Consider the following 24694-nt stretch of genomic DNA (forward strand, 5'->3'; position numbering starts at 1 on the left):
AAATTGCAGATTTAAGATTAAAATTATTATTTCAAAAGAATAAATCTATATTTTTTTTATAATATATTATGACACTTTCTAAACTTTGAGCCTTTTCTCTCACGTTATTTGTGATATTTTCCCCAAACTTTTCTGGTTCTACTCTCAAAATCCAATCTCACTTTCTGTCACATTGGTCTTCATGGTTCAAAAGTTTGGTACCAACCAGTGTAAGAAGATGACATCAAACAAACAAACAAACAAAAAAGATAATTTGAGTTTCCTAGCACACCCTTGGCTTGGCACGATGGTAAAATCTTAATTGTCCAAAAAAACTGTCCTCTTATGAATTAGTAGATAATACACTTCTGATGGGTTTAGTTCCCTTAACACCATTTTTTATCCTTGAATACTATTTTAAAAAACAAACAAACAAAAAAACCACTCTGTTACTTAAGCTCATGAAGGATCGGAGGCTTTTTTTTAGCGTTGTGTGAAATCACATGAGCGATTTCATCTGGGTGAGTGTCTGTGGTACGTGTCAGTCGGTTGAAGCTCCGCCCATCTTTACTGCTCACGTCAGGGCAGAGTGTCTGGGGGAGGCTTCATCCACCAGAGCCTGCACCGTGATGGACACTTTGACCAGGCCTTTCTCCTCCAGGATGTGGTGAGGAAGACACAGTTTGTCCTGCAAGAGCAAAAGCAGGGAGAGAAAAAAACAGCAGGAGAGAAGAAAGAGAGCAAGAGAGAGAGGGAAGGAAGAAATGTGGGAGCAGAAGTAGAGACAGGAAAGAGACAAAGGCGGCACTGGGTTTAGTCAACACTTAAATCTAACGTCTGTTATTGCACGTATGTCTGCACATTCAATACGTGCAACTCTAGCTTCGTCTTAGCTTAGTGCTGCTTTTCTGTTGAGAGTTAGTTTAGAGTTTATATGTATAACGATGCAACACGTGATGTTAAGTTAACCGTCCATTACACTCAGACAGTTCAGTTGGAGCAGTCTGAAGCATGGACTCAGTTTCTGACATCATTAGTCAATCCTAAGTCATTAGCTAATAACTTTGACAAGATGTTAATCAAAGAGCGCATGTTTTCATACCACAGATATATCCTCCAAGACTGAGATTTACTAAATAAACTTTAGTATTTTACCCAATATGAGTCATAATAAAAAAACACAAGAGAGGAAGGTGTATTCCTGAAATCTTCTAAAGGCCAGAAGTCTTTTTGCAACAACAGCTATCACCATCCGGTGGCCTTCTGATAGAATGCAGTTGTAATGCACTTCACCATTAGCTTTATTTTCCAACCATGAAGCTATGTCTCTTTCTTTTTTTTTTTTTACTGCCCACCTGTGATGACACAGGCGCACAGCCTTGTTCAGAGCTACTGTGTGCTAGTGGCAGCCAGTAAGAAGAATGTTGGTTTAAAGGGAGTGGTATGAACTCAGGAGCTGCACCAAAGCCACTGTGGTATAATTAAGGATTGTTTTGAATTATAAATTATGCAAAGCTACCCTAACTAACTAGCATCAAACTAAAAGTATTGTAATTGTTATTGTAAATGAGCACAATGTGTCTGCCTTTGATACATCTGCAAGTCAAACGTCCCTGTTTGCAATATAATGTCCAAAATAAGGCCAGTTTTTTTAAATGTCACCTCTTCGTCCAATCTGATTGGTTGACACACTATGTGTGAGAAAAAAGAACTCTTGTAGAAAAGTGGCTTTATTCAGACATAAAAGCAGTGCATCAGTCTGCATATGGCTAAACCGGATGTAGGTCATGAAAAAAAAATGAACATGGAGATGACAGCTGACGTTGGTCCACTTTCTATTTTTTGTGATTTTATTGAATCTGTGTAGATCTGAATATGGTTGGGAATGAAATGAGCACATGAAACCTCCACATGTTAGACCTGAAAAGGTTTCAATATCAAATCCTAGTTGTACTCTGACCATTTCTTATTTCACATGGATGGACCTATGGCTGCCTAAACAATGACACCGAAGAGCAAAAAAAATCCCTAAACTGTATTTATTACTGATCTTTAACAAGTTCTAATATCATACACAGGTCATAAAAATAATCGTTCTTACATGAAATCTGTGCAGAGAATGTGGCATCGACAGCAAATCACATTTACTCTTCAAATCATTTCATGGAATTTGAACAAGCAGTAAACTACTTCAAATAATCACATTGTTCAAAAGCTTATCTGTTGTCCAGCTTCATGGCGATCATTCATACATAAAGATATTTACCATTTTCATACCATCACAACTATAAACTATAAATACTGGAGAAGACCTCTGTTCTCATTCACCCAGTGAGCTGTCAGGCATAGTTGTGTCTTTAAAGATTCAGTGGGCACATGTCCACATTCCTTTAGTTTTCAATTCAAACAGAACAGTCTGCAACTGCTCCATATACAGAAGACTAATATATAACTTATAAACTCATCGGGTTACTTTAGCCCTTCAAATATTCTCCAAAAACAGTCACATTGCATATCAGGGTGCAGCAGAGCTCAGTGATGTAACTTAAAATGTTCTCTCTGCAGGTGCCGGACAAACGTAAAAATAAATAAAATTCACATTTCCCTCAAGTTTCAAAACATCACACATCTCATAAATAGAGCTTTTAAATAATCCTTTAGGCAAACAAAGACATGAAAATACATCCAACTGGTTTTGAATAATCAACAAGTGAAATATGGCTTCCGTTTGCTTCAAGACTTTAGACGTCAGGAAAAGAGCAAATACTGTTTGTGTGGCTCTGTAATGGTGAGCGTCTCCGTACAGGAAACCTGTGCTTCTGTAGTTCACCCATTCTGATACTCGGGATCAATCATATTCAAGTCTGTAACTTCAGTCAGTCTAAAAAAGAAAACTCCAAAAGAGCAGGGGGCAGTCGGATAAAAGTTCACATATGATAAAACAGGACCTCAGCAGTACTGTAGCAGCCAGTTTGGAGGTCTGCAGTTTTTACATCCAAGTTAACACTTGACAAATCATCATGGCATCATTATTATCATTAACTGTAACACTCATTGTAGTGTGACATGCAGTAAAAATACAGCAGCGTGAGATTAGATGCCATTTAAGAAAACATGAAGATTAATTTAACTGAGATTTTGCCTGATTTTTATACAACACTATAAAATACAAATGAGCTCGTTGACTGGGTCGGTTTTCCCAGAGCCAGTCAGAACCAAGTTCAGCCTGTCTTAATACAGTGGCATTTTCTTTGTACACCACAGTGGTGCACAGAGGCAAAATTGTGTATCTGAAGTGCAGACTTCCGGCTTTAATTCAAGGTGTTTAACAAAAGTATTGCATTTTTACAGTCAACCACTTTCAGAGGCTCAAAAGTAAGTGGACAAACTTACACGATTTGAAATATAAAGATTGTTTTCAACAAATTGATGAAAATACTTTGCTGTCAATGACAAAGTCATTTATGGATATAAACAAATACTGTTATGCTCCAGCCCTGGATTCACAGCATTTGCTCGGTCTTTACTGTGGCCACCTTCATTTGGGTCTTTGTGTCTTCAGTTTCATCTTCAGTAACTGAAAAGCTGCTCTTCTCGGTTAAGATGACTGAGTTGAAGAATATCTAACTTCTTTGCCTTGAGAAAACGCTATGCTTTGTATCATTGTCAATTTCTACTGTGTTACGCTGTCTGATCAGTTTTGCTGCATTTGGCTGAATCTGACCAGAGTACAGCCCTGTACACTTCACGATTCATCCTACTTTTATCAGCAATCAAATCATCAACCATCAGTCATGGTGATCTTAAAGGTCGGTACCATAACACTCCCTCTGTGCTGTTTGACAGGTGATGTGGTTTTCTTTGGATCATGAGCCATTGCTCTTTTTCCCCCATCATTCTGATACTGTTGAACTTTGTTTCATTTGTCTAAAGGACTATTTGTCATAACTGTGCAGGCTCTTTTACATGTTTCTGACAAACTCTACCCTGGGCTAACGGTTTCTAAGTGTAACCAGTGATTTGCTCCTTCTTGTTAGCCTTCTGTATTTCCATTCATGGAGATGTTCATTGATTGTACACCTGATACTCCCACCTCCTTAACCTTTATACTGTTAAGGTGAATTTTGAGCTGTTTTGACATTGCACAGCATTAAAAACTGATTGACTTCACCTAAAGTAACCCAGAACACAGTGAAATTAGAAGATTTTAAAATTTTATATTGTAAAGATGCTACAAATGTTTGCACATTCAGGCGTACTGAGACTGAGTCCCCAGTGTGGGACAAATATGGAATATGCCATGTCTGTGAGTATTTTTAATGTAAACTGGAGACAGAGTTCATGGGGGAACTATCACAGGTATCATGGTGACTGGTGAATTTGCCATGGAAGCGAAGGTAATGAAGTGCTTAGTGATTAGAAAAGTGCTACATGAAACCAAGTACATTACATTTGCACCTGCAGTGTAACAATAATCTACAAACAAATTATAATCTATTTATTATTTAACTGAAATAAAAGATCTAACTGAGAGAATATAAAGAGGGGCTGGTGGATGTTAAGATCAAAAGGGCACCCAAAGTGTCCCTGAGTGTGGGAAAGACGTGAAGTCCCACACACACAAGGTTTCCTATCACTGCTCTGAATGCACGCACTAGTTTTACTTTAAATGTTTTGTATTTATAGTTATGAGAATTTTTTAAAAGATATCGTTTTATAATAAATCCCAGTTCCTAGAAGTTCTTGCCATTTTCACTTTCAATAAAATACAACTGAATGATTACAGCCGTTATATTTTCGTGTCTTAGGTAAAACAGGTCTATAATCTGCCTAATCTGTCATGGAATACTGAAGGAGTAAACCTTACCTGGCTGTGAACAGTTTTTTAGTTTTACTATGCAATCACCACATATTAAGCCTCTGAGAAAGGGGATTTGTGTATAAAATATAATTTCTAAACAATTAATATAATAATTTCATTAAATTCTTTGAATTGCAGCTGAAAGTCTCCACTTTAATCACATCTTAATTGTCTGACCTCAAAACCTGACTGTGTCTTCCATATTTACAGACTACCATCATAATGTGAATGTGTTCTGTTCTGCTACTGTAGTGGAGTAGGTGGTGTTTGGAAGCTTACAAGACGGGGAAAGTTCTTTGGGGTATCAATTCCCACATTAACTTAAAGTAAATCATACACACAAGAAGCATCATCAGCTATTGTTAGCACAGGGACATTTTATTAACAGACCAAGAAGTAATTTGACTGAGGGTATGTAAACCACCACACCAGTGCAGGTTAAAAACCTGGTAAAGGCTTTTAAAGATGGTGAATGGCCTGTATTTGTATAGCGCTTTACTAGTCCTTAAGGACCCCAAAGCGCTTTACACACACAGTCACACACTGGTGATGGCAAGCTACATTGTAGCCACAGCCACCCTGACAGAGGCAAGGCTGCCGGACACTGGCGCCACCGGGCCCTCTGATCACCACCAGTAGGCAACAGGTGAAGTGTCTTGCCCAAGGACACAACGAGCAAGACTGTCCAAGCCGGGGCTCGAACCAGCAACCTTCCAATTACAAGGCAAACTCCCAACTCTTGAGCCACGATCGCCCGTGATGTAAAAGATGTAAAAAGAAAAAGCACTCCCATTTTAAGTTTGGCCCCACTTCAAGTTCATCTTCTTGTGCACCTCTGGACCGCTTTCACAGTACAGACTATTTTTAGACTCCTTCCCTAAAGTCCTGTTCTGTCCCTGTGCACTTGCACTAATGGGTGCTGGATCTCCTCCAGTGCGTTCAAAGACTGATCATCCACTGATATATTTAGTCTCTCTTTTTTTTTAAGACAAGTGGACAAGCTGCATTAAGGAAAACCAAAGTGAAGGTAGTCTTTCTGTGGACAAAGAACTCCTGCATTTAGCTAGTACACACTACAAAATAAGGCTGGTTCCACCATATAGTCTCCCTTCAATGCCCCAGAAAGTTTCAGTATTTGATTCTGGGGTATGAATCCATGAAGCTCAACAATGTGAACAATTCAGAAAAAAATGCAGCATGTTTCTCGTCATTCTTCAAACCTGAAGTGCCTCCTCTGGACCTTGGAACTGTGGACTTAAACTGAAGTGCTCAGTTCTAGTCAGAGCATTAAATGTCATCACCAGCAATAAGGTTTGAAAGTTTGAAACAGATTGTAATGTGGGCTCTCACTGGTCTGAAAACTGTGGTGAATGTATTTACAGAGCAAATGGTCCTAAGAGGACTTTCAGGGAGAAACCTATAAATAGCAATTGTCTAAGAATAGACGATAAGGTTGAAAGTGAAGAGGGGGCCAAATTTAAATGCAGCATGGTTTAGGATTTTTATAGTGATCTTTCCAGAACTCTTTGATCACACCTTTTCAGACAATATTTCAGAGCTTCTTTTTCAGTCAGTTCACCACTAGACCTCCAAAAGGCTGCAAAATACTGCCCACTAATCCAAAATTAAAATCTGATCACTGCTATGGAAGTGGTACAAATACTGGCATATTCACTCCCTCTGCAAGAAATTTCAGTGAAATTCAACCGTTTCAGAGCCCCAGACTGACGTGACCCAGAGAAAAGCAATAAGCCCTCGGTCCTGCACAGATGTGATTATCTCTGCTGGCCAACATGTTGATAAGACATCATTGACTTCAGATAACCTATTACTCTGCATGCCCTGCTTTTGTTATGTGTCAGTTTATTGCAAAGACGTCATAGAAGGATAAAAGGAGGATAAAAGAAGAGGCATCCACTCATGCTGATGCTGCATTTGTGTCACATGGGATGGTGCTCATTAAAAATAACAGAAATATTATAGATTCTATGTGAGGAAATTAGATTGTCATGTGTTTATTTGAGCTTGTTGTTTGACAGATCGCCATGGTTACATTTGGTGACTGGCTGACCATCAGTGACTCCAAAAACAGACTCATTGCATCGACCACTATGTTTATGGGAAGTATTCCTCTTTCTTATTTTAGCACCACACAGAATGCAATTTAACACTTAATTACTGCAACACTGACCGAATAATAACAGATGAGTGATTAGAGCCACTAAATGAAATTTTTCCCACCCGTGTGACACAAATTCAGCAGAAATAAGGAGGAGGAGCCTGGGCAGAAAGAAGGCAGAGCTTGCAGGTGTCACGGTTACGTCAGCTCGGTCCAACTATAGGCCACGAAGAGCAGAACAAGGCAGAGGATGTGAACTAAGCTCGAACCAATAAGGTCCCAGATCTGCCAGGCAGGAGGCGGAGTTTGAGTGGTTACAGAAACTAATAAGGGAGTCTCTGATGCCCCAGGGGAAGTGGGGTTTGCAGCTGAGATTGCCTCCTCCCGTTTCCTGTCTGGATCCAAGGCAACCAGCGCCCGAACCGTGGTGCGAACCGGCTGCAGGCGGCACTGGATGATGTCATAAGGTGAGCAGAGGGACGACTGTTGCCCCCATTAGGAAGAAAGGAGGGAAGAAATGAGGAAGTGAATGAGGAAGGAGGAAAAATAGTGGGAGAAGTTGGAAGAGAAGGAATGAAGGGAGCAAAGATGGGAAAGATGAAGTAGGACAGAGAAGAAAGAGAAATATAGGGCAATAAAATGGAATGTGTGATGAAACAAATGAGAGAATATGATGGAAAGGTAAAAGACACGAGGAGGAAAAAAGGCAACAAGTGAAGGAAAACATAAGTGTGTAGATAAAAAAAATGGATTGAAGTTTGAGAAATGAGAAAAAGGTTAAATATTCTCCACAAAAAGCAAGAAGGTTGATGAGAAGAAGAAGACAAGGGAAAGGAGGAGGGATACGTGGTGCGATCCAGCCGGAAAGTAAAAAAGAGAAAAGGCAGAAGGTTAACCAATGGATACAGAGGTCAAAGGTCACAGAGTGAAGGAGCTGGTGGTGAGGCAAGCAGGGGAAGGAGGGATGCTTACTGAGAGGATGGCTCAGAACCTCTGCAGAACCCTTTGTCCTCCCAGTAAGCAGTCCAGTGATGAAGAGGTGAGGTGGCTAATGGGAGAGCCAGTGCAGCAGGCCAGCGCATTAGCATAGAAGCTGTTAGCACGTAAGCGCAGGGAAGCTTTGCAGAAGCGTTACTAGTAAAGCAGTCAGGCTGCAGCTTAAATGGCGGCTAGCGAACACAGAGGCCAGAAAACAGCCAGCAAGCAGAGATGGAGGTCAAAAGGTCAAGGCAGGTTAAACCTTTGAACTTTAATTTTCTAACAGATAAGAGAGCAAAAAAACAAACCTAAAACAAACACACAGATATCAACATAACATCAAATAAAAAAAATCAAACTACCAATCATAAAGTGTAATAAAATAACCAATTAACCCTGACACGTCTCACACATGCTGCTGTTTACTTTTTTGCATTAATGCTAGATTGCAGAAAAAACAATCTAATGTTTGCATTTCCCCTAATAACCTGCACCCTTGAGCAGCACCGTGTTAAAAATCCGTACTCCTGTTTCTCTTAAACTGGCAAATGGAGCCTGTGAATGTGACCTCAACTCTAGATCTGTAGCAGTTCTACCTCTAAAGCCAGTCTTTTTCTGTTTCTACAGCTGCAGAAAAGCAGAATGAGTAGTTTTTCTTGCTTTCCTTGAGACTGATCTTGCTTTGCAGTATGAAGCTACAGATAAAAACTGGAAACAAGCAGAAACAGCCAGCCTGGATGAGTATAGTGGTAACAAGGTCCGCCTGCCAGGTAGCCTTGAACTATAGGTGTGCTGGGATGTAACAGCAGGTGTACCCCTCTGTGTTTACTTTTCTTTCCTGACTGTAGACTTTAATTCTGCACAGCCTGCTGGGAAACATAAGTACCTTGGTAATGACCCAGGTCTTTGGACTAATGCTGCATTATAGTTGTCCATGATCTCATTTCCACAGCACACATTTCAAACATTTATTGTTATGTAAAATTATAGGAATCTAGCAAAAGCGAGCCTAAGTTTTCTCTTCTACAATTATTTGCAGTTGAGATGTTGTAAATGTTGCCCTCTCCTAATTTTGATTGGTTGATGAGTGACAAAGGACAATGGAGAGACAGCGGCATTTCAAATGCTGAGCTATTTTCAACCTAATAAGGTATAATCGGCCTTAATAATAAGGAAGACCGTGAGTGTCAAAACTCAACTTCACATAATTTGAATAAAAAATGAAAGCACAAAAATATGTTTCCTATGGAGACCCAAAATGCATACGAAACAGCTGCCAAAATGACAAACTGATGTTTTTCCTCAGAAAAAAAAGGTCATCTGTGTACAGTCTTTATGCTATCATAAGCTAACCAGCTACTGGCTTTAAGTTAGTCATTCACCATAAGGTGGCAGCACTTTAACAAAAGGTTTTGGGGTAGCTATCCACAGGTTGCAGTCTTGAAAGTTGACTTTTATGCCATCTTGGTATTTGACCTTAGTAACTTCATGTTACTAAGACCTCAGTCACAGACCTAGAGAGCAGTCAGTGACCATCTGCCCAGCTTTCAGTTGCTAGGGAAAAATGTGTTTGCTGGCAGTTGCCATGAAATCAGTTCCTAAGTCCTCATTCTAAAAGGCCAGTTAGTGATTCCCCCTGGTATCCACTGGTTGCTAGACAAGAATGTGTATTCTTCAACAAGTTGGCAAGTGGTTGCTAGAGTGTAACATAAAAGCTGCTCCTTTTGAAATGCATCTGCTGCAGAGGTAAGGCACAACTCTTACTTTGAAGGCAAATGTTTTTGGGTTCGAATTTGAAGACTAAAAGGCAGACAGGTTGGTGTCTTCCATCAATCTAAAGGCAACTGCAGCCATCCACCAGCAGACAAAGCAATCACAAGGGTTTCAGAGCACCCTGTTTGCAGTTGATGTCAGCCTGCAGCCACTTCTAAACCAGTCAGGGAATACACAGTTCTCTCTAGTGACCTAGTTTCGATCTGGTCACTAGAAAAAAAACTGTTGCCCGAGGCTGAAGGCTAACCTGAAAAATGTTGGAATGTCTCAAGGGGGTATTGAGCCAATACCACTAAAGCAGGGGTGGGCAACTCCAGGCTTCGAGGGCCAGTGTCCTGCAGCTTTTAGATGTGTCCTTGATCCAACACAGCTGATTCAAATGGCTAAATTACCTCCTCAACATGTCTTGTAGTTCTCCAGAGGCCTAGTAATGAACTAATCATTTAATCGAGGTGTGTTGACCCAGGGTGAAATCTAAAACCTGCCCTCGAGGCCTGGAGTTGCCCACCCCTGCACTAAAGGGTCTGAGCACCATCTTGTGTTTCAAAGAGATATTACACAAGAGTGTATCTGGAACCTACTCCAGGCTGATATGGACTCGGCAGACATCTCTGTAACACGACACACAGACACACTTCATAGTGTTTGTCTCTTCACATTCTCACTATAGTTTAAGTTTATTTTGAAAAGGGCTTCAATTCCTTTTAAGGCGTTTCAAGCGATTTTATTTTTTATAAAAAGTACCATCAAGTGTGCATTTAACATCTAGCTCATCACTGTGCACACTGCTGAACTTTCACTTTAAATCTGTGTTATTATTATTTTTTATTTTCAGAATCCACCACACAGGGTCTATGAACAAAAACCTGCATGAAACATCATATGTTCTCAGTCTGGACAACACTCCTTAAATCAGTGCAGAGGTGGAAAGTCAAATCTGAACTTCTACAAGTGTGTTCACGCACAAGGAGTAAACACAATCAGCCCAGCATGCTCTGCACCAGACTGGAGCTGCCACTTTGACTTCTGTCATGATGGAGGAAGCTGTAAGCTGCAGGCAGCGATGACAGCGGTGATGAGTCAGCATTGTTGAAGTTAAACGACCCCATTAGACAGCCAAAAAAGACAAAAAGAACAAAAAGGAGGCAGAAAGGATATTTAACCAGCCGTGGGAAAAAGCTGAGTGGTTTTCAAGTTTTTGTAAGATTTGGGTTCAACCTGTGTCAGACTGCTCTACTTATTGTTCAGTGGCATAAAGGTAAAAAAATAATGCAATTGTGTTATCAGTTCTAACTGCTCAAGGATGACATTGCAAAAAGTTGCTTTTAGACACACAGAACCATCAGCTTTCCTTCCATGTCTGGTTTATAATTTAGTGTCTGGCAAAAATCTTTAATTGTAGTTTTCACCTCACTTTCTGATATAAATTACAAGGAAATGGAAGGTGCCAATGCTACAGTGTCATTAAAGTAAAATCATAGCCCTAATGCTGAAGAGATCTGATTTTTGCAGGACACTTCTTTTGACTTATTGTGTCAACAACAAGCCAACAACCCATTGAATCAGGCTGAAATGGACTCAGTTGGGAGTTTCTCTGAAGAACTGGGGGCGTTTTCAGGTTGGAGGTTGCTGGTTTAAATCCCAGCACAGGCTTAGAAAATGTCCTTCAGCAGCAGTGGGGCTGCACAGTAGCCATCATGGTATTACCTGATAACTGCAGCGTCAGACAGACTCAGACTCTGGGTGTGTAATAACTGATTAGACTTTAAGTAGGTTTTGGAAGTCATTCAACTTGAAATCCGCCCCCAGTTCAGACAGGCCATGGCTTCTAGTAAAGGTGTTATTAATGTACAAAGATGCACTTCTTACCTCTGGTACGCCTATTTTTCTACAGGCATCCAGAAAGTTCTCCACATTCCTCCGACACTTGGCCATGCTGAGTTTGGGCTGGAAGACAAATATAACAACTTACTGAGCTACACTTAGAAACACAACTTTGTATTTTTTACACTTTAAAGGGGATATTGGGAAACTGAACGCTCATCCAGTGATTATGCGAAGGGTCAAAGGTTGCAACTGTCAGTGAGACGTACCACTGCAGGTGAGGGGACGTGGATGCTGGCGACAGAGCGTGGGCGAATGTGATTGGCCAGATGGCAGAGCACGACGCCGTCCATCAGAGACGAACCAAGGTCTTCAGGAAGGACGACCTTCAGTCTGCTCTCGATGCTCTGAGCAAACAATGCAAGCAGCTTTGTGTGAGTAAAAAGGACTGGATCGCAGTATCATACAGTGAGAGAAAACAGAATCAGACATCCTGATGATATTGTCCAAAACAAACCTCCATAAACTCACTTAGATGACTGAAAATCTGAATTTGCCCGAAAACCGTAGCTTTGATGGGGTCAAGCTCAAAGATGCAGTTACTGAATGTTTGAGTGTTTTCTTTTGCGCTCCAAATAGCACAACTCTGAGTCACAGTAAACCTGAACGCATCACATTCAGTGTGGCAAAACACAAAGCAAAGTGGGAGATTAGTTTAGCTCTGGGTTCCTTCACATGAAAAAAAAAAAAACGAACCATAAAGAAACAGAACAGGACTTCCCTGACAGCTGGCAGGCTTTAAAGTTTTCTTTAGTTTAAAGGTTAACTAGTTACAACCATCCTTAAGTCTGTTGGTTACATCACATTCCAACATACATTTGACTTACATGCAGGCCACATACAGCCCTTTCTGATCCCAAGAGGCCAAACTAAAAGTGCCAAAAACAAGCCCAATTTCAGTAGCATGTTTCAGTTTTTCTACACAAAGACATACTGCTGCAGTGCATGAAAGAAACCTGTAAGCACGACTCTTTTACAGAGAAAGTTCTGGTAGCACACTGTCCATCTGTCACATACCTACAGTGGGTAGTAAGAAAACAGGAACTTTTGTGTTATTTAATTGCTTATCTATCATTTTATTACTTTTGGTGTAGTATAAATGGCTATGTGGGAGGTCTTTACCAGTAGCAAAAGTTGTAAAACTAAAGATACAGTTAAAAGTCCAAAGTTCATGCCCTTCTTCATAATTTTCCAAAGCCATTCAATGCATTTATTCAGTGTGTTTTCCGGTCTGATTTTATGTTTGAGACCTGTGGCTTACAGAAACAAATATATGTCTAAAGAAAACGTCCAGGTCATTTGATGCACTTGTCATAAATATAAAGATATAATTGTATATTATTACCATCATCATTATTATTATTATATAACATATATTCTTACATCTTTGCAATTTTCATTCAGTGAGATTTCACTGAGCTGATAAAATGCTGAGCTAAGAAAACAAAACAACAAACAAAACCCTGTGGTTCCATGCAGAGCGTCAGACTTATTTTAAATCAGAAGAGGAGCTCCGGGTTTATGATCCAAATCTGCAGTTAAGATACAATGAAGGCTTTTATGGAGACAGATATTTAGTCTGGCCAGGGTGAAAACCTGCTTAACCTCAGTCATGCAGGCTGGATATGTTTGACATAAGCTCATATCAGATCTATAACACCCCACCCCCCACTCAAATAATATAAAAAAATAAAAGAACATTAGCTTGTCTCACATCTCTCAGCTGCTCCATGAGCTCCAGTTCCTCCCGCAGCTGCTCCATCTTTCTTCTCATGGTGAACTGAGGATCCACAGACTCCAGGCTCTTGTGGCTCCGCAGGAACACTGCAGCAACAACAAAAGAAAATGGAACATAACACATTAAGCATCTGCAGGAGTACACAGTTAGTACCAGTTAGAGATAAAACAAGGACAGCAGACGTCTGAGGAAGGAGAGATTTGCCGTGATGAGCAGAGACTGAAAAGCTGCCACTGGAGGCGGGAAATCTAATAATCATATGCCACAATAAATACCAGCAGTGCATTTAAACAATGAGCAAAGACCTTCTCAAGCAGCTGATAGACTGCAAGATATTAAATATTCTACTGAAACTAAAAATGCAGTAGCAGGTCTTTAAAACACAAATTTAGACTCCTTTTAACTAAATCACACAGCAGGATCAAAATCCACAAAGACTTTGGAGCACCGACGGAGAAAAGAACGTCTGTCAAAACCTGGGAAAGGGGACAGAAAAAAACCTCCATATTTGTATCCTAGGACTACTACAGTAGCTTTGCATGAGTCAAAGTTAAAAGTAATGTTCATTTTTTAAATACTGGGCCGTGGTGCTGCACTTCAGTTCATCCACTGTGCAGCCTGATGCAGACAAACATCCCAGAATGAGTGTGTGACACAAACTGACGTGAGAGGAAAAAAAAACTGTTCTGTGGAAAGTTTACACAAGCACAGCATTCACATGCACTCGTGCAGTCAGAGCTCAGCATGCTGCTCGCTGCCGCTCTGTCACAGGAGCCGTCATGTGAGGAGGAATTAGGGCTCCAATAAACAGCTTGTAGAGGGAAAAAAAGCCCAGACAGATGGATTATTAAACGTTAAGTCCTCTGTGTCTCTCATGTGCTGTGGTCTTTCAAGGCCTGGAAAAGAGTCAAAAACCTTCCAGGCACTCAGATTTTTAATGTGCTGATCTATTAATCAGACAATAGTTACCAGGCCTACTGAGCTGAGGCTCAAGCAGGGAGACAGTCGACTGTCTTTTTGTGTCTCAAAAAACACATGAAACAGATGAGAGACGTGTTAATTAGTGAGTGTTCGAGGGCCTGGCAGGTGGATGTGTTCCCTTCAGTCAGACTCAGCCAGCTGCTGCCCCAGATACCAGTCCTTCTAAAGTTTCTTGTCTGCTTACTGTCCTGCTGCCTCTCAGCAAAAAAGCAAATCACCATCAACACCCCACCCTTGTTACATTTACTCTCCAGCTTCTCTGCTGGAGAGTAAATGTAACAATATACACATATGTATATGTATATGTATGTATGTATATATATACACACACACACACACACACACACACACACACACACACACACACACACATACACACACATATACATATATATGTATTCCCACATACCAGATCTTTAGTTTACCCTCAAAAATAGCAGACAGATGGCGGCTCTTTCGTTCTTTTGAGGAGATTAAAATAAATATGTAAATATTTGCAGAGTCGCTTTACTTTTGCCTGAAAAAAAAACAACTAAAAGCATAAATTAAAGATCAAAACAGCTGCTGGGATTGGACTGTTCCAGCTTCAATTTAAATAATATCAACAATTGGAGCAGAAAGTGAAGAGAAGCTCGGATTAGAAATGCAGATGACGAGATGCACTTTTATTTAGCGTGTGTAGGAGGACAGAGTGTGAAACACACTTGGTCTCTTCCTACACACCCACACACATGAAAGGCACACCGCTAAACTCTGAATCATTCACCTCTTCACTGTCCTATTTTCCACACGCATACATCAGCCTCTTACAGCTGAATGAAGCTGAACACTGCCTGTGAATGTGCAGTTCCACTGAGCGACCACAGAAGGGAGCTCCAGGCTTTTCAGTGGGAGTCATCTCATGTTTTGAGGAGGAGAAGATGAGAGGGCTTCAGGGTGTGAATGTTTTCAACAGTTTTACCCACATTTCAACTCTGCACTGTCAACACTGACATTCCTCTGGAACTGAATGAAGCTCTTTGACTAAACCCACTGATCAAGTTGACGTTTTTTTTGAGTTGGTAAAATAATCTACTTGGACCTTGGAGCCTAGTTCCTCTGGGGAAACAGCAGGTGGAGGAGCTGGGGTCCACTAAAGGATAATGGAATACCGTCTTAGTGTGAAAAATCATTTGGTTGGCCTGAGCTCTCCGTTTGAGACGAAGAGGAAGGGGAATATGGTGAAGGGCAAACGGTTTTCTCTCACTCGGTTTATATTCTGGGTCACGTCATGCTACAAGCTGCTCAACACTCCCTCCTCTTCATCATCTTCCTCTTCTTCTCTCTAAATATCTCTCTGTCTCTCTGCCATCTGGACATTCTGAGCCTGTAGCATCTTGTTTCTGTGCCTCTTCTCTGAAGGTTTTTTTTTCATGGGGGGGCTTTCAAAGTCCTGCTTGTTGGCGTTTTCCTCCAAATACCCTCCTGATTTGTAACTGGTAACATAAAAAATTAAACACTATCACAATCTAAGCAGAATTTGGACTACAAACTGCAGCAATACTGACAGAGCATCCCAGGCTGTGTTTACAATAAAAGCAATAAATAAATAATATTAATCAAAGAAGAATAAGTGTGGAACATCTTTCATCATGGTGGCTGCAGCCATCTTTCATAATGTCCACGGCTCCGCTGCTTGTCATTAAGTGGTACAGAGGTGGTCGAGATCCATTTATTATCCATAATCATTCACCTTAAGTCATCTGGATGCTCTCTGAATCAGCTGACAGAGGGATCCAAACAGTGTGTTGGTTCAGGCTGAAGCTAGTGTGAAAGTGTACAGTGGAAACGTCAGCTCACCAAAGCACGCCCATGTTATTGCCCAAGGACCCCAAATTCTCCATGACTGTGGCGGAACAGAGTTTATATTTCCTCCTCTTAGCTCTCACTTTAGCTCCATCTTTTAACCCTGCCGTCTCCTCCAGGACTACAGGCCTCGGCTTGGGCAGTAGAACTGAGGCCAATTCGCCAATAATGAGAGTGAAATGAGATGAAAAAGACACATGCAGGCTTGACAAGACAAGACTTGAAAAGCAAAGGTAACCACATTTTCCAAGGATAAACACAAAAAGCAATGAATATTGACTTTGGATGATTGAATCGTTAAAAAAACAGCAGGAGCTGATATAACAGGCTGTTACACAGTAACTGCTCACATCTGAAGGGTATCCAATCAGGTTAGTATACTATCAAAGACTGGCTGATTGCCTTTTTGATTACAATTGATTAAACGCTCCTGGCCTTTGATTACATAAACCCGATTCCAAAGAAGATGGGACGCTGTACAAAATGTAAATTAAAACAATGCAAATACATGCAAATCTCATAAATCCTTTTATTTATAGCATAACACAGAAAAAATATAATAGCTCAATTTGAATATGATGGCAGCAACAGGTCTCAAAAAAGTTGGGTTTACCGCACTGCAGCATCTCAATTCACATCATATATGTAGTAACATCGGATTTTAGCAACAGTCCATAAAATTTGGGGAACTGAGGAGAGCAGCTGCTGGACTGACTGATACAGGATTGTAGCTGCTAAACAGCTTCTTTGTTGTATTTTACGTTTCAGAATGTGTGGAAAGATTGTAACTGGTGAAAGATTCTCCACTATGAAGCCACGCTGCTGTAATACTTGCAGTTTAGCATTGTCTTGCTGAAATATGAAGGACTTTGCTCTAAAACCTGTATATACATTTCTGCTGCTATCGTACCATCAGAGATGCACACCTGTGAACTGACTGCTGATAACAAGTTGGATGGTTCCTCTCCTCTTTAGTTCCACTTTTGATTTGTCTGACCATACAACACTTTTCCATTTTGCCTCAGTCAGTGTAAATGAGATCAGAAGTCATTTTCATATGTATAAAGAGGAAGAAAAAATAAACATTTGCAACAAAACATGTTTTAGTGTAACCTGCAGTAAATTCCATCAAGTAATCCAAATGTCCTTTGATTATTTTTTATGGATTCTGATGGTTTACATAACCATTTTTAAAACCGGCACATAGTTTTTAAAAATGATGGTAGTTACATGTTTAAAAAGACAAGTATTCAAAGACTGATCACACGCAGTCTGTGCATGCATCTGCACTTGAAGTCACTCACACAAGGTGATGATTGGTCACTAATGAGGTCAGGCGCACTGACGATGGGAGCATGATGTCATTCTCCCTGAGGCCTGAACCCATTACGGACCATTAGTCACCATCTTATCACGCTTACACATAAGGGGCTCGTGTAGAAATGTTGTGCTTCAAAAAGAGTTTCAGGAAGCCACTGATAGATAACTAATGATGCTCTCCTTACAACAGCAAACACTGAGAGCGCAGCAGCTCAAAGACGCGAGTCAGATAGCTTACAGTGTGAAAGTTAGCATCAACAGACCGAATCACTGTACTTTTAAGTTCAGCATCAGTACACTTGAAAAGTTTTTTATATAGCGAGGGCACAAAAGGGAAACACATGTAAAATGTTACAAGAGTGAAATGAAAATGAGTCAGACTTAAAAACTGAAAGTGGTGAGAAAGTGAAGTTTAAAGAGTCTCTGAGGGTTAGTAACAGATTTGTGAACATTCAAGAGTTATTACAGCGAGTGTGTGAACAGCTCACAGCTAAGAGTCGCCGCGATATATCAAAGCCTTTTATGGACCAAACGACTAAATTGCAGCTCTCTTCTGGGCCGCACAAAAATAACTTCTAGCTCTGTGAGCACCTTCCTCGACACACTGCATTTTCACATCCCCTTTAACCCAACCTTAAACATTACAGCTAAATGACCCAGCCAAACTTGACTGTTAATCCAAGTGTGAACCCTGTCCTAAAGTCACAACCAGGCAAAACATGTCCACACTTTGTGGTCTACAGTTGAAACTGGTGCTGATGAAGATAAATAAAATATGACACGGCTGTGATCCATCTACTATCTTGGACTCTATTCCAGTGGAAGTAGGATACCCCTTTAGGGACCATTATCTGACGCTTAAAATATAGGAACCGAAAATAGACGCACACGAAACCCAGACTCATTGATACTTCATACATGCACAGACGCATACATCTCCAATTGTATGTGTGTGTGTATCAGACTTTCCTAATACGGTCTCTGATGCTGCAAGCCATGTGATGGTTATACTTAAGACATTTCAACTCACAACACATGCAGGCAGTGTCACGACAAAGCCGACACAAAACAGAACTGTTCCTTCTGGAGTGAAGTATGAGAACAGAAGTGAAAACAAATGCTGGGATTCTTTGTATTAACGCATTAAAAAAAAACCCTAATAATAACATTTTTTTCATTTTGCTCAAGTGCAAGAAGGACAACTTCAGTAAGATGTAAGGTCCACCAGTAACAGGTTTACTCAGTGTGCCCAGCTCAGTGCATATGCAGCAGAGCAGACAGCTTTGCCAAGATACACTATATTATACACTACAGTGCAAGAACTTACACTCACCCATTCAAACCACTGAATTTAGGCGTTCCAATCACTTCCATGGCCAAAAAGTCTGCCCTGACCATCATGGACTTTCCTCCACAAAAATCAACCTCATTCAGCATTTATGAAAGCACTTGAGGACTGGGGAAGCTATGTATGACTGACAAGAAGCTCTTTAGAACACTGCCAGATCAAACTCAGTCCAGCAAACACGCATGTTCAGGCAAACAGTGGGTACCTGTGAGTGAACTGCGCGGTTGTGCACATTGCGTAATCTCACATTTCTCCCATGTGGGCAAATTTCCCCCCAGGTTAGCCACCTGTGGATCACATGTGGTTCCTGCACTGTGGGGCAAAGGTGTCAGACTACTAGACCCCAGTTTGTAAGGCACTGGGGTTTTCCTTTGAATCAGCAAGCTGCATTTGATGATTCTCAGTCATTAGAACACACTCACTTATATAGAAGCAACAAAACACTTGGTTTGTTACAATAGCTATTTTCTTAGAAATGTAAATTTCAGACCTTCTAGATCTTCTACACAAGCCAGCTGCAGTCGCACGCACAAATCATGGCATCAGCTCTAACTTCTACCACGTGTGCCTGCTGGTCCACAGCCACCACACACACACGGGAACAGCTGGAGATGAAAGCAGAGTGCGGTGAAGCTCGTCTTTGATCACAGTCTGCTGTTTCGACACACAAACGTATGCACGCGCGCGTGCATGCAGAGCATCTAATCTGAAACACCCTAACATGTGGTCTGAGGCAAAGAAACACACAGTGGCAGTGGACGAGAGAAATTAAGAGAAAGCTGTGACAGAATTTCAAAGGAAAGGAAGCTGCTGTCCCCATTCGCACCAACGAGAGGAGCCAGTGAGTCGCAGCTTGATGAGATGACAATAAAGTTTCTTAAAACCACAGGTGAACACAAACTCAGACCCTCTGTGTCAAAAGGTTGTCCAAAATGCTGTCGTCAAGATTAAAAAATAAATGAAATTTATAAAAAACTCAGCTTCACCTTAAATCTCAGTGTTTGCAGTTTAAATGTCTGCATGTTCAGATGCCTGCTGACAGCCCAACACCACATCATCAGACATTACTGCTTTTTCTTTAACTGAGGAGGAAAACTGAAGGAAGCCACAGCTCCTTTACTCCTTTTTTCTTTCACAATCGCCACTCAGGCTAACTCTAAAAGATTATAAAAATTATTTGTGACATATTTCTGCAGGTACAATAGGCAAATTCTTTTTTTGAGGTACTGTGCTCAACAAATTTATCAGACCACACAAATATTTGAGAAAGAACAAATCAAAAACTTGTTTAAAACTAATAAATATATTGTCAGTTAGTTGCCAAATAGCTGAGACTTTTTTCCCCAAAATTTGAGCTGGTACACTGGACTGAGAAGTGAGAACTACAGGAAGCAACATTAAGGGGGGTACACAGTTCCACAGTGAGAGTTGCTATGCCAACAGCTACAGAGAGTGGTGGAGGCAGCAGAGAACGTCACTGGCAAGCGCCTCCCTGCCACGAAGGACAACGTAAGACTCAGAGCATTATCGAGGATCACAGCTAGATTGAGAACAATCTGTTCCGAGATTTCCTTCATCAAAAATAAAAAACCATACCCGATCTCTCATTCAACACCATTGTCTTCATGCCTGGATGGCTTCCACAGCACAGCCGCTGTTTTTCAATATCTCTCTGCAACCTGCGATGCGCCTCCTCAATAGCCTCCAGTGTGCTAAAACGGTCACCCTTATATTATTGCACTAAAAGCTCAGTGGGGAAAACATTTTGGTTTGAAATAAAAATAAAAATGTAAAAAGCAGAGCTTGGAAAAGAAAAACAGTACAGAAAAATACAAAAATATCCTGGAATTCCCTTTAGTTTTAGTCTTTTTTGTCAGCACAACCAGGCTGTGAATGGTTAGCATGTCATGACTGGGACTAAAGGACCTTCACATGTGTATCAATAATGCTTATTCTGACAGATATAAAGCCTTGTTACAACTAAAACTGAACCTAACAAAACTAAACTAAAAGAAAACCTAAAATTGAAAAAGGTAATGAAAAATACAAAACTATAGCAACGCTGTTCAGATGGAGAGAAGCTGATGTGTGCACTCATGGCTGTGAAAGTTTGAAGGCTGTGGTGAAGTCAGAGTTGACAGTTATATAGTCATAATGGGGTTTCCATGGAGAGACAGAACAAGAGCAACTGTGCTGGAAATGGTTCCTTTACGTGGACTGGAGGTGACTGCAAGAGGAGATCGCCCAAATTCAAATCAGGTTGGTTTTTCATTTATAATGGCTCTGTTCCTGGAACTCTGAAATTAAACCTGGTATAGATCAGTAATTCCCAATGATATAACCTTAATTAATTAGTTAATTAATTAATTAGCAATCCTCTTTGCTTATCCTTTTCAGGACGGGGGGGGCGATGACAGCTGTCTTAGCAATGACTCTGAAAACCAATTCTGATACGCTCACTTTTTGTGAGTGCTGCTGGTGTTAAATAAAATGATATGATATGACATAGGATGGTAAACAAGTTGTGGACTAATGAACAGAAAAACAACAGACAAAAGACTAAATTCAAAATGTTTTTTGTTTTTTAAAACACATTTAAAGACCACCTTTAAAGTTAAAGACCAGTAATGACAGGCTTTTCTGGCTTTGAAGAGAAAACGGTCCCTACCCAGGGTTTGTCAGCAGACAGCTCAGCCCAGATGTGTGTCATCTGGCCAATTAGCAGATAAAGCGGGACCTACCCCGGTTGTGATTGCCTCCGTCGTCATGGCTACGAGGTGTATCTCTATGGAGGGGCGAGGCCTGTGGGAGGAGGGAGGGGTCGAGAGAGGAAGGCGGGGGCGAGCAGGGCAGCGAGGGTGGAGCTACAACCAGGCGGGTGGGAAGTGGGAAGTGTTCAGAGACGCAGGAGGTGGTGTAGTGCAAGGAAGGTAGTTGGAGGAGGTGGTGGTGGTAGGGTGAGCATCAAGGTGAACCAAGTACAGCAAGGCAAAGTTCATTCCACGAAAAACACACCCCGAAAAACAGCAAAAATCACCAGGAGAAAGTGTGAATTAGTTTTCAGGAATCAATGAAGCAGGTATTGATTCAAAAATGCAGGCAGGTCAGATTAAATGAGTGTTTATGTGATTTTAAACATCAAAGGTCATGCAGGAGAAATGAAAGTGCCACAAAAAAAGGCAAAAAGCAAACAAACAAGTAAATCAGAAAAGGTAAAAAAGGTGAAGCAAAGAAACAGAATGAGATGACAAGACACAAAACAAAACAGCACAAAACAAAATAAAGATTAGTGGCATTTCACATTACAAATCACTCTCACATGCTGTTAGCATCATGTTAGCTTCATTAGCGGTTAGCATCATTTCACACTGGTAACAGCAAACAAAAGCTGGATGGTTGCCAACTATAATAAAGCATGGGCAGAAGCTTTCTATCATTCTGCAAATAAAGCTGATGAGCAGGGGCCACAAGCTGCCACAACATGACTGCTGCTGCTTCGCTTTAAGCTAATGACTAAGTTCAGGGTTTCCAGCGGTGTATCTGATATGCCCGTGTTGGTGTTGTTCAATACTGTTTGTCCAGGATCAACTGACCAGTCACACTGTTATGATGTCATAGCATTGCAATGTTCGGGAAAAAATGCCTTAGTTTGTATAAAACTCTGTATAAGATTCTGGAACAAATGGTAAGCATTTCAAGTTGTTAATTTTTACAAAATAATAAATATATTACAAAATTAGGTTTGCTGTTAGTCAAATTTAGGTATACATGTTGGTTTGTGAGCAAGAGTTTTTCAAAGCATTAGCTGAACGCTCAAACAATGTCAGTTTTAATGTTTATCCTGGACCAACATTATTATGATGACGTTTCCAGCAGTGTATTAAAGCTGACACCCTTTTAGGGCCTTAGAAGAAAAATAATTAAGTGCGTTTGCTTTTTCACCCACCTGTAGAAAGTTTTGCTTTTAGGGTTTTTAAAGCCATATAAAGCCACGTAAAAGAAAGACAATTTCCTACACTCTTGTTTAACCAATATGGATTATATCAATTAGAATGTTGAGCTCTAGGCTAAGCTTAAATTAAAACTACATAAGCTACAAACTGTATGACTAGAGCAACAGAGCTCATGTCAAAATCAGGTGTTCATCCTACACTCAGACTGTGCATTTTTTTTCAGCGACCAGCATAGTAAATGCCATTAAATTATCACAGTGTGGTAACTGAAAGTATACTCTGTCCAGAAAAAAACCCCAATTTGTTAACCTGTACATCTGGTACTCCAGTTAACCTGGTCCACTATCTCAGCTGACTCACCCGAACGAGGTTTCAGTCCAAAGGGTGGGCTGGAGAAGGATGGAGGTCCGCTCACTGGAGATCTGTCATTTCGCTACAACAACAGAAATGGAAACAAAAATTAAAGTCAGTCCTATTTTAGTCAATTTAATGAAAAAATGCTGGACACTCTTGATCCTGTGCTTCATGTGCAGTTTTCAATGACACAGACTTATGAATGACTCCACAGAGAGAGATAAAGTACACAGAAACACATTCACTCCTGTGATGAACCTGTGCAGACTAACAGGAGCTCAGTGGCCTAAAATTGAACTCAGAACAACACTCCACTCAGTTCCTGCCTCCTCTACCTTCAACCATCACTCAACTCACATGGTGAGCAGAAACACAGATACAGCAGACTAGCTTAGTGTCAGCACCAACGCTCCAGAGGTGTGTAATTCAACAAAATTGAAGAGGTACATATTCTTTTCCAAAGACTGTTTTATTTTTATTTAAAAAAAAAAAAATCCTACGGTCTTCCATATTTTCACCTGGTAATAACATCTGATCTGAATTTGCATTTCTTATGTGAACAACAGCAGTTTAAAATATATGCAGAACACACTGCAATATATATCTTCTTTGATTTCCATTTGTTCTAAATACAGTGCTGCTTACAGGCCTGTACAAAGAGTGATGACCATCAAAGCAGAAACCCACTGCACTCATAGTGTCACAGGTTTGCTATTGTACACATTAAGTTAGCTAGCTAAACACAAGAAAAAATGTTAACATAATGGAGAAAACAAAGAACAATTAATTGTGACAAAACAGGATAACATTTTAGACAACATCCATAAGTTTTGCAAATGTAAACAGACCTTGCCCAAAACACCCCATGTAACATAAACTTAATGGTACATTCAATTCAGTGTCTTCCATACAGAAACCTATCATTCCTAATCTAATTTGAGGAAATAGGGAATGTTTTACAACAGAATTCAATTTTTCAATTGAATTCAATTTTATTTTTTTATTTGTAACCATTGTCAAATTACAACAACGGCTGCCTCAAGGCACTTTATGGTAAAGACCCTACAATAATAGAAAGAAAAAGGAAAAAAGCAATAGAAAGACAAATTCTGGTATTACTGTTTTAAGCATTGGATGTTTTAACCGATGCTTTAACCCAGAAATAAATAGAGGTAGTACAGAAATATAAAAAAACAAAGTTTTGGTGTTAATCCAATAAATAGTAAACATCATAATATATAGTTCATGAAATTACAAAAATAACCCTGAAACAGTGTTAATTATAAAACAAAGTCACACAGCCACTTCAGCAGATGAATGTTGCACACTAACATGGGAGAGAGAAAACACCAGCCACTTGTTTTTCTACTGTCCACTACAAAGGCTTTCAGTAAACCCACCTTCAGTTTAGCCAGTTAGTAATTTCCCAAGAAAGCCTGCGAGTAACTGGTGAAAGATTGAGACTCGCATGTAGCAACAGAGAAACACATTCCCTCTCTGTGCACATGTGGATCAGGCTGCTGGATGAAATGCGACACGTGAAAAGCTCAGAGAGGTGTGA

General features: G+C 40.4%; 1 protein-coding gene across 2 annotated transcripts in view; it reads right to left on the minus strand.

Moving 5' to 3' along the window:
* Nucleotides 1-212: 212 nt before the first annotated feature.
* lrch1 (leucine-rich repeats and calponin homology (CH) domain containing 1) overlaps nt 213-24694 on the minus strand; it is a 97919-nt gene continuing 73437 nt past the window's right edge. The window contains exons 14-19 of one of the 2 annotated variants that reach the window (XM_085374612.1): nt 23140-23212; nt 21568-21690; nt 13309-13418; nt 11804-11941; nt 11580-11657; nt 213-667 (exon numbers count right to left, since the gene is read on the minus strand). In XM_085374612.1, coding sequence (XP_085230738.1) covers nt 554-667; nt 11580-11657; nt 11804-11941; nt 13309-13418; nt 21568-21690; nt 23140-23212 — 636 coding nt within the window. In that variant the 3' untranslated portion in view covers nt 213-553. The remainder of the gene's footprint in view (nt 668-11579; nt 11658-11803; nt 11942-13308; nt 13419-21567; nt 21691-23139; nt 23213-24694) is intronic. The other variant, XM_085374613.1, reaches the window with a different exon arrangement.

The sequence above is a fragment of the Diplotaxodon limnothrissa genome, linkage group LG16 (assembly GCF_057381915.1).
Source record: "Diplotaxodon limnothrissa isolate DT_005_m linkage group LG16, D_limnothrissa_male_GT1.1, whole genome shotgun sequence".
Classification (NCBI taxonomy): domain Eukaryota; kingdom Metazoa; phylum Chordata; class Actinopteri; order Cichliformes; family Cichlidae; genus Diplotaxodon; species Diplotaxodon limnothrissa.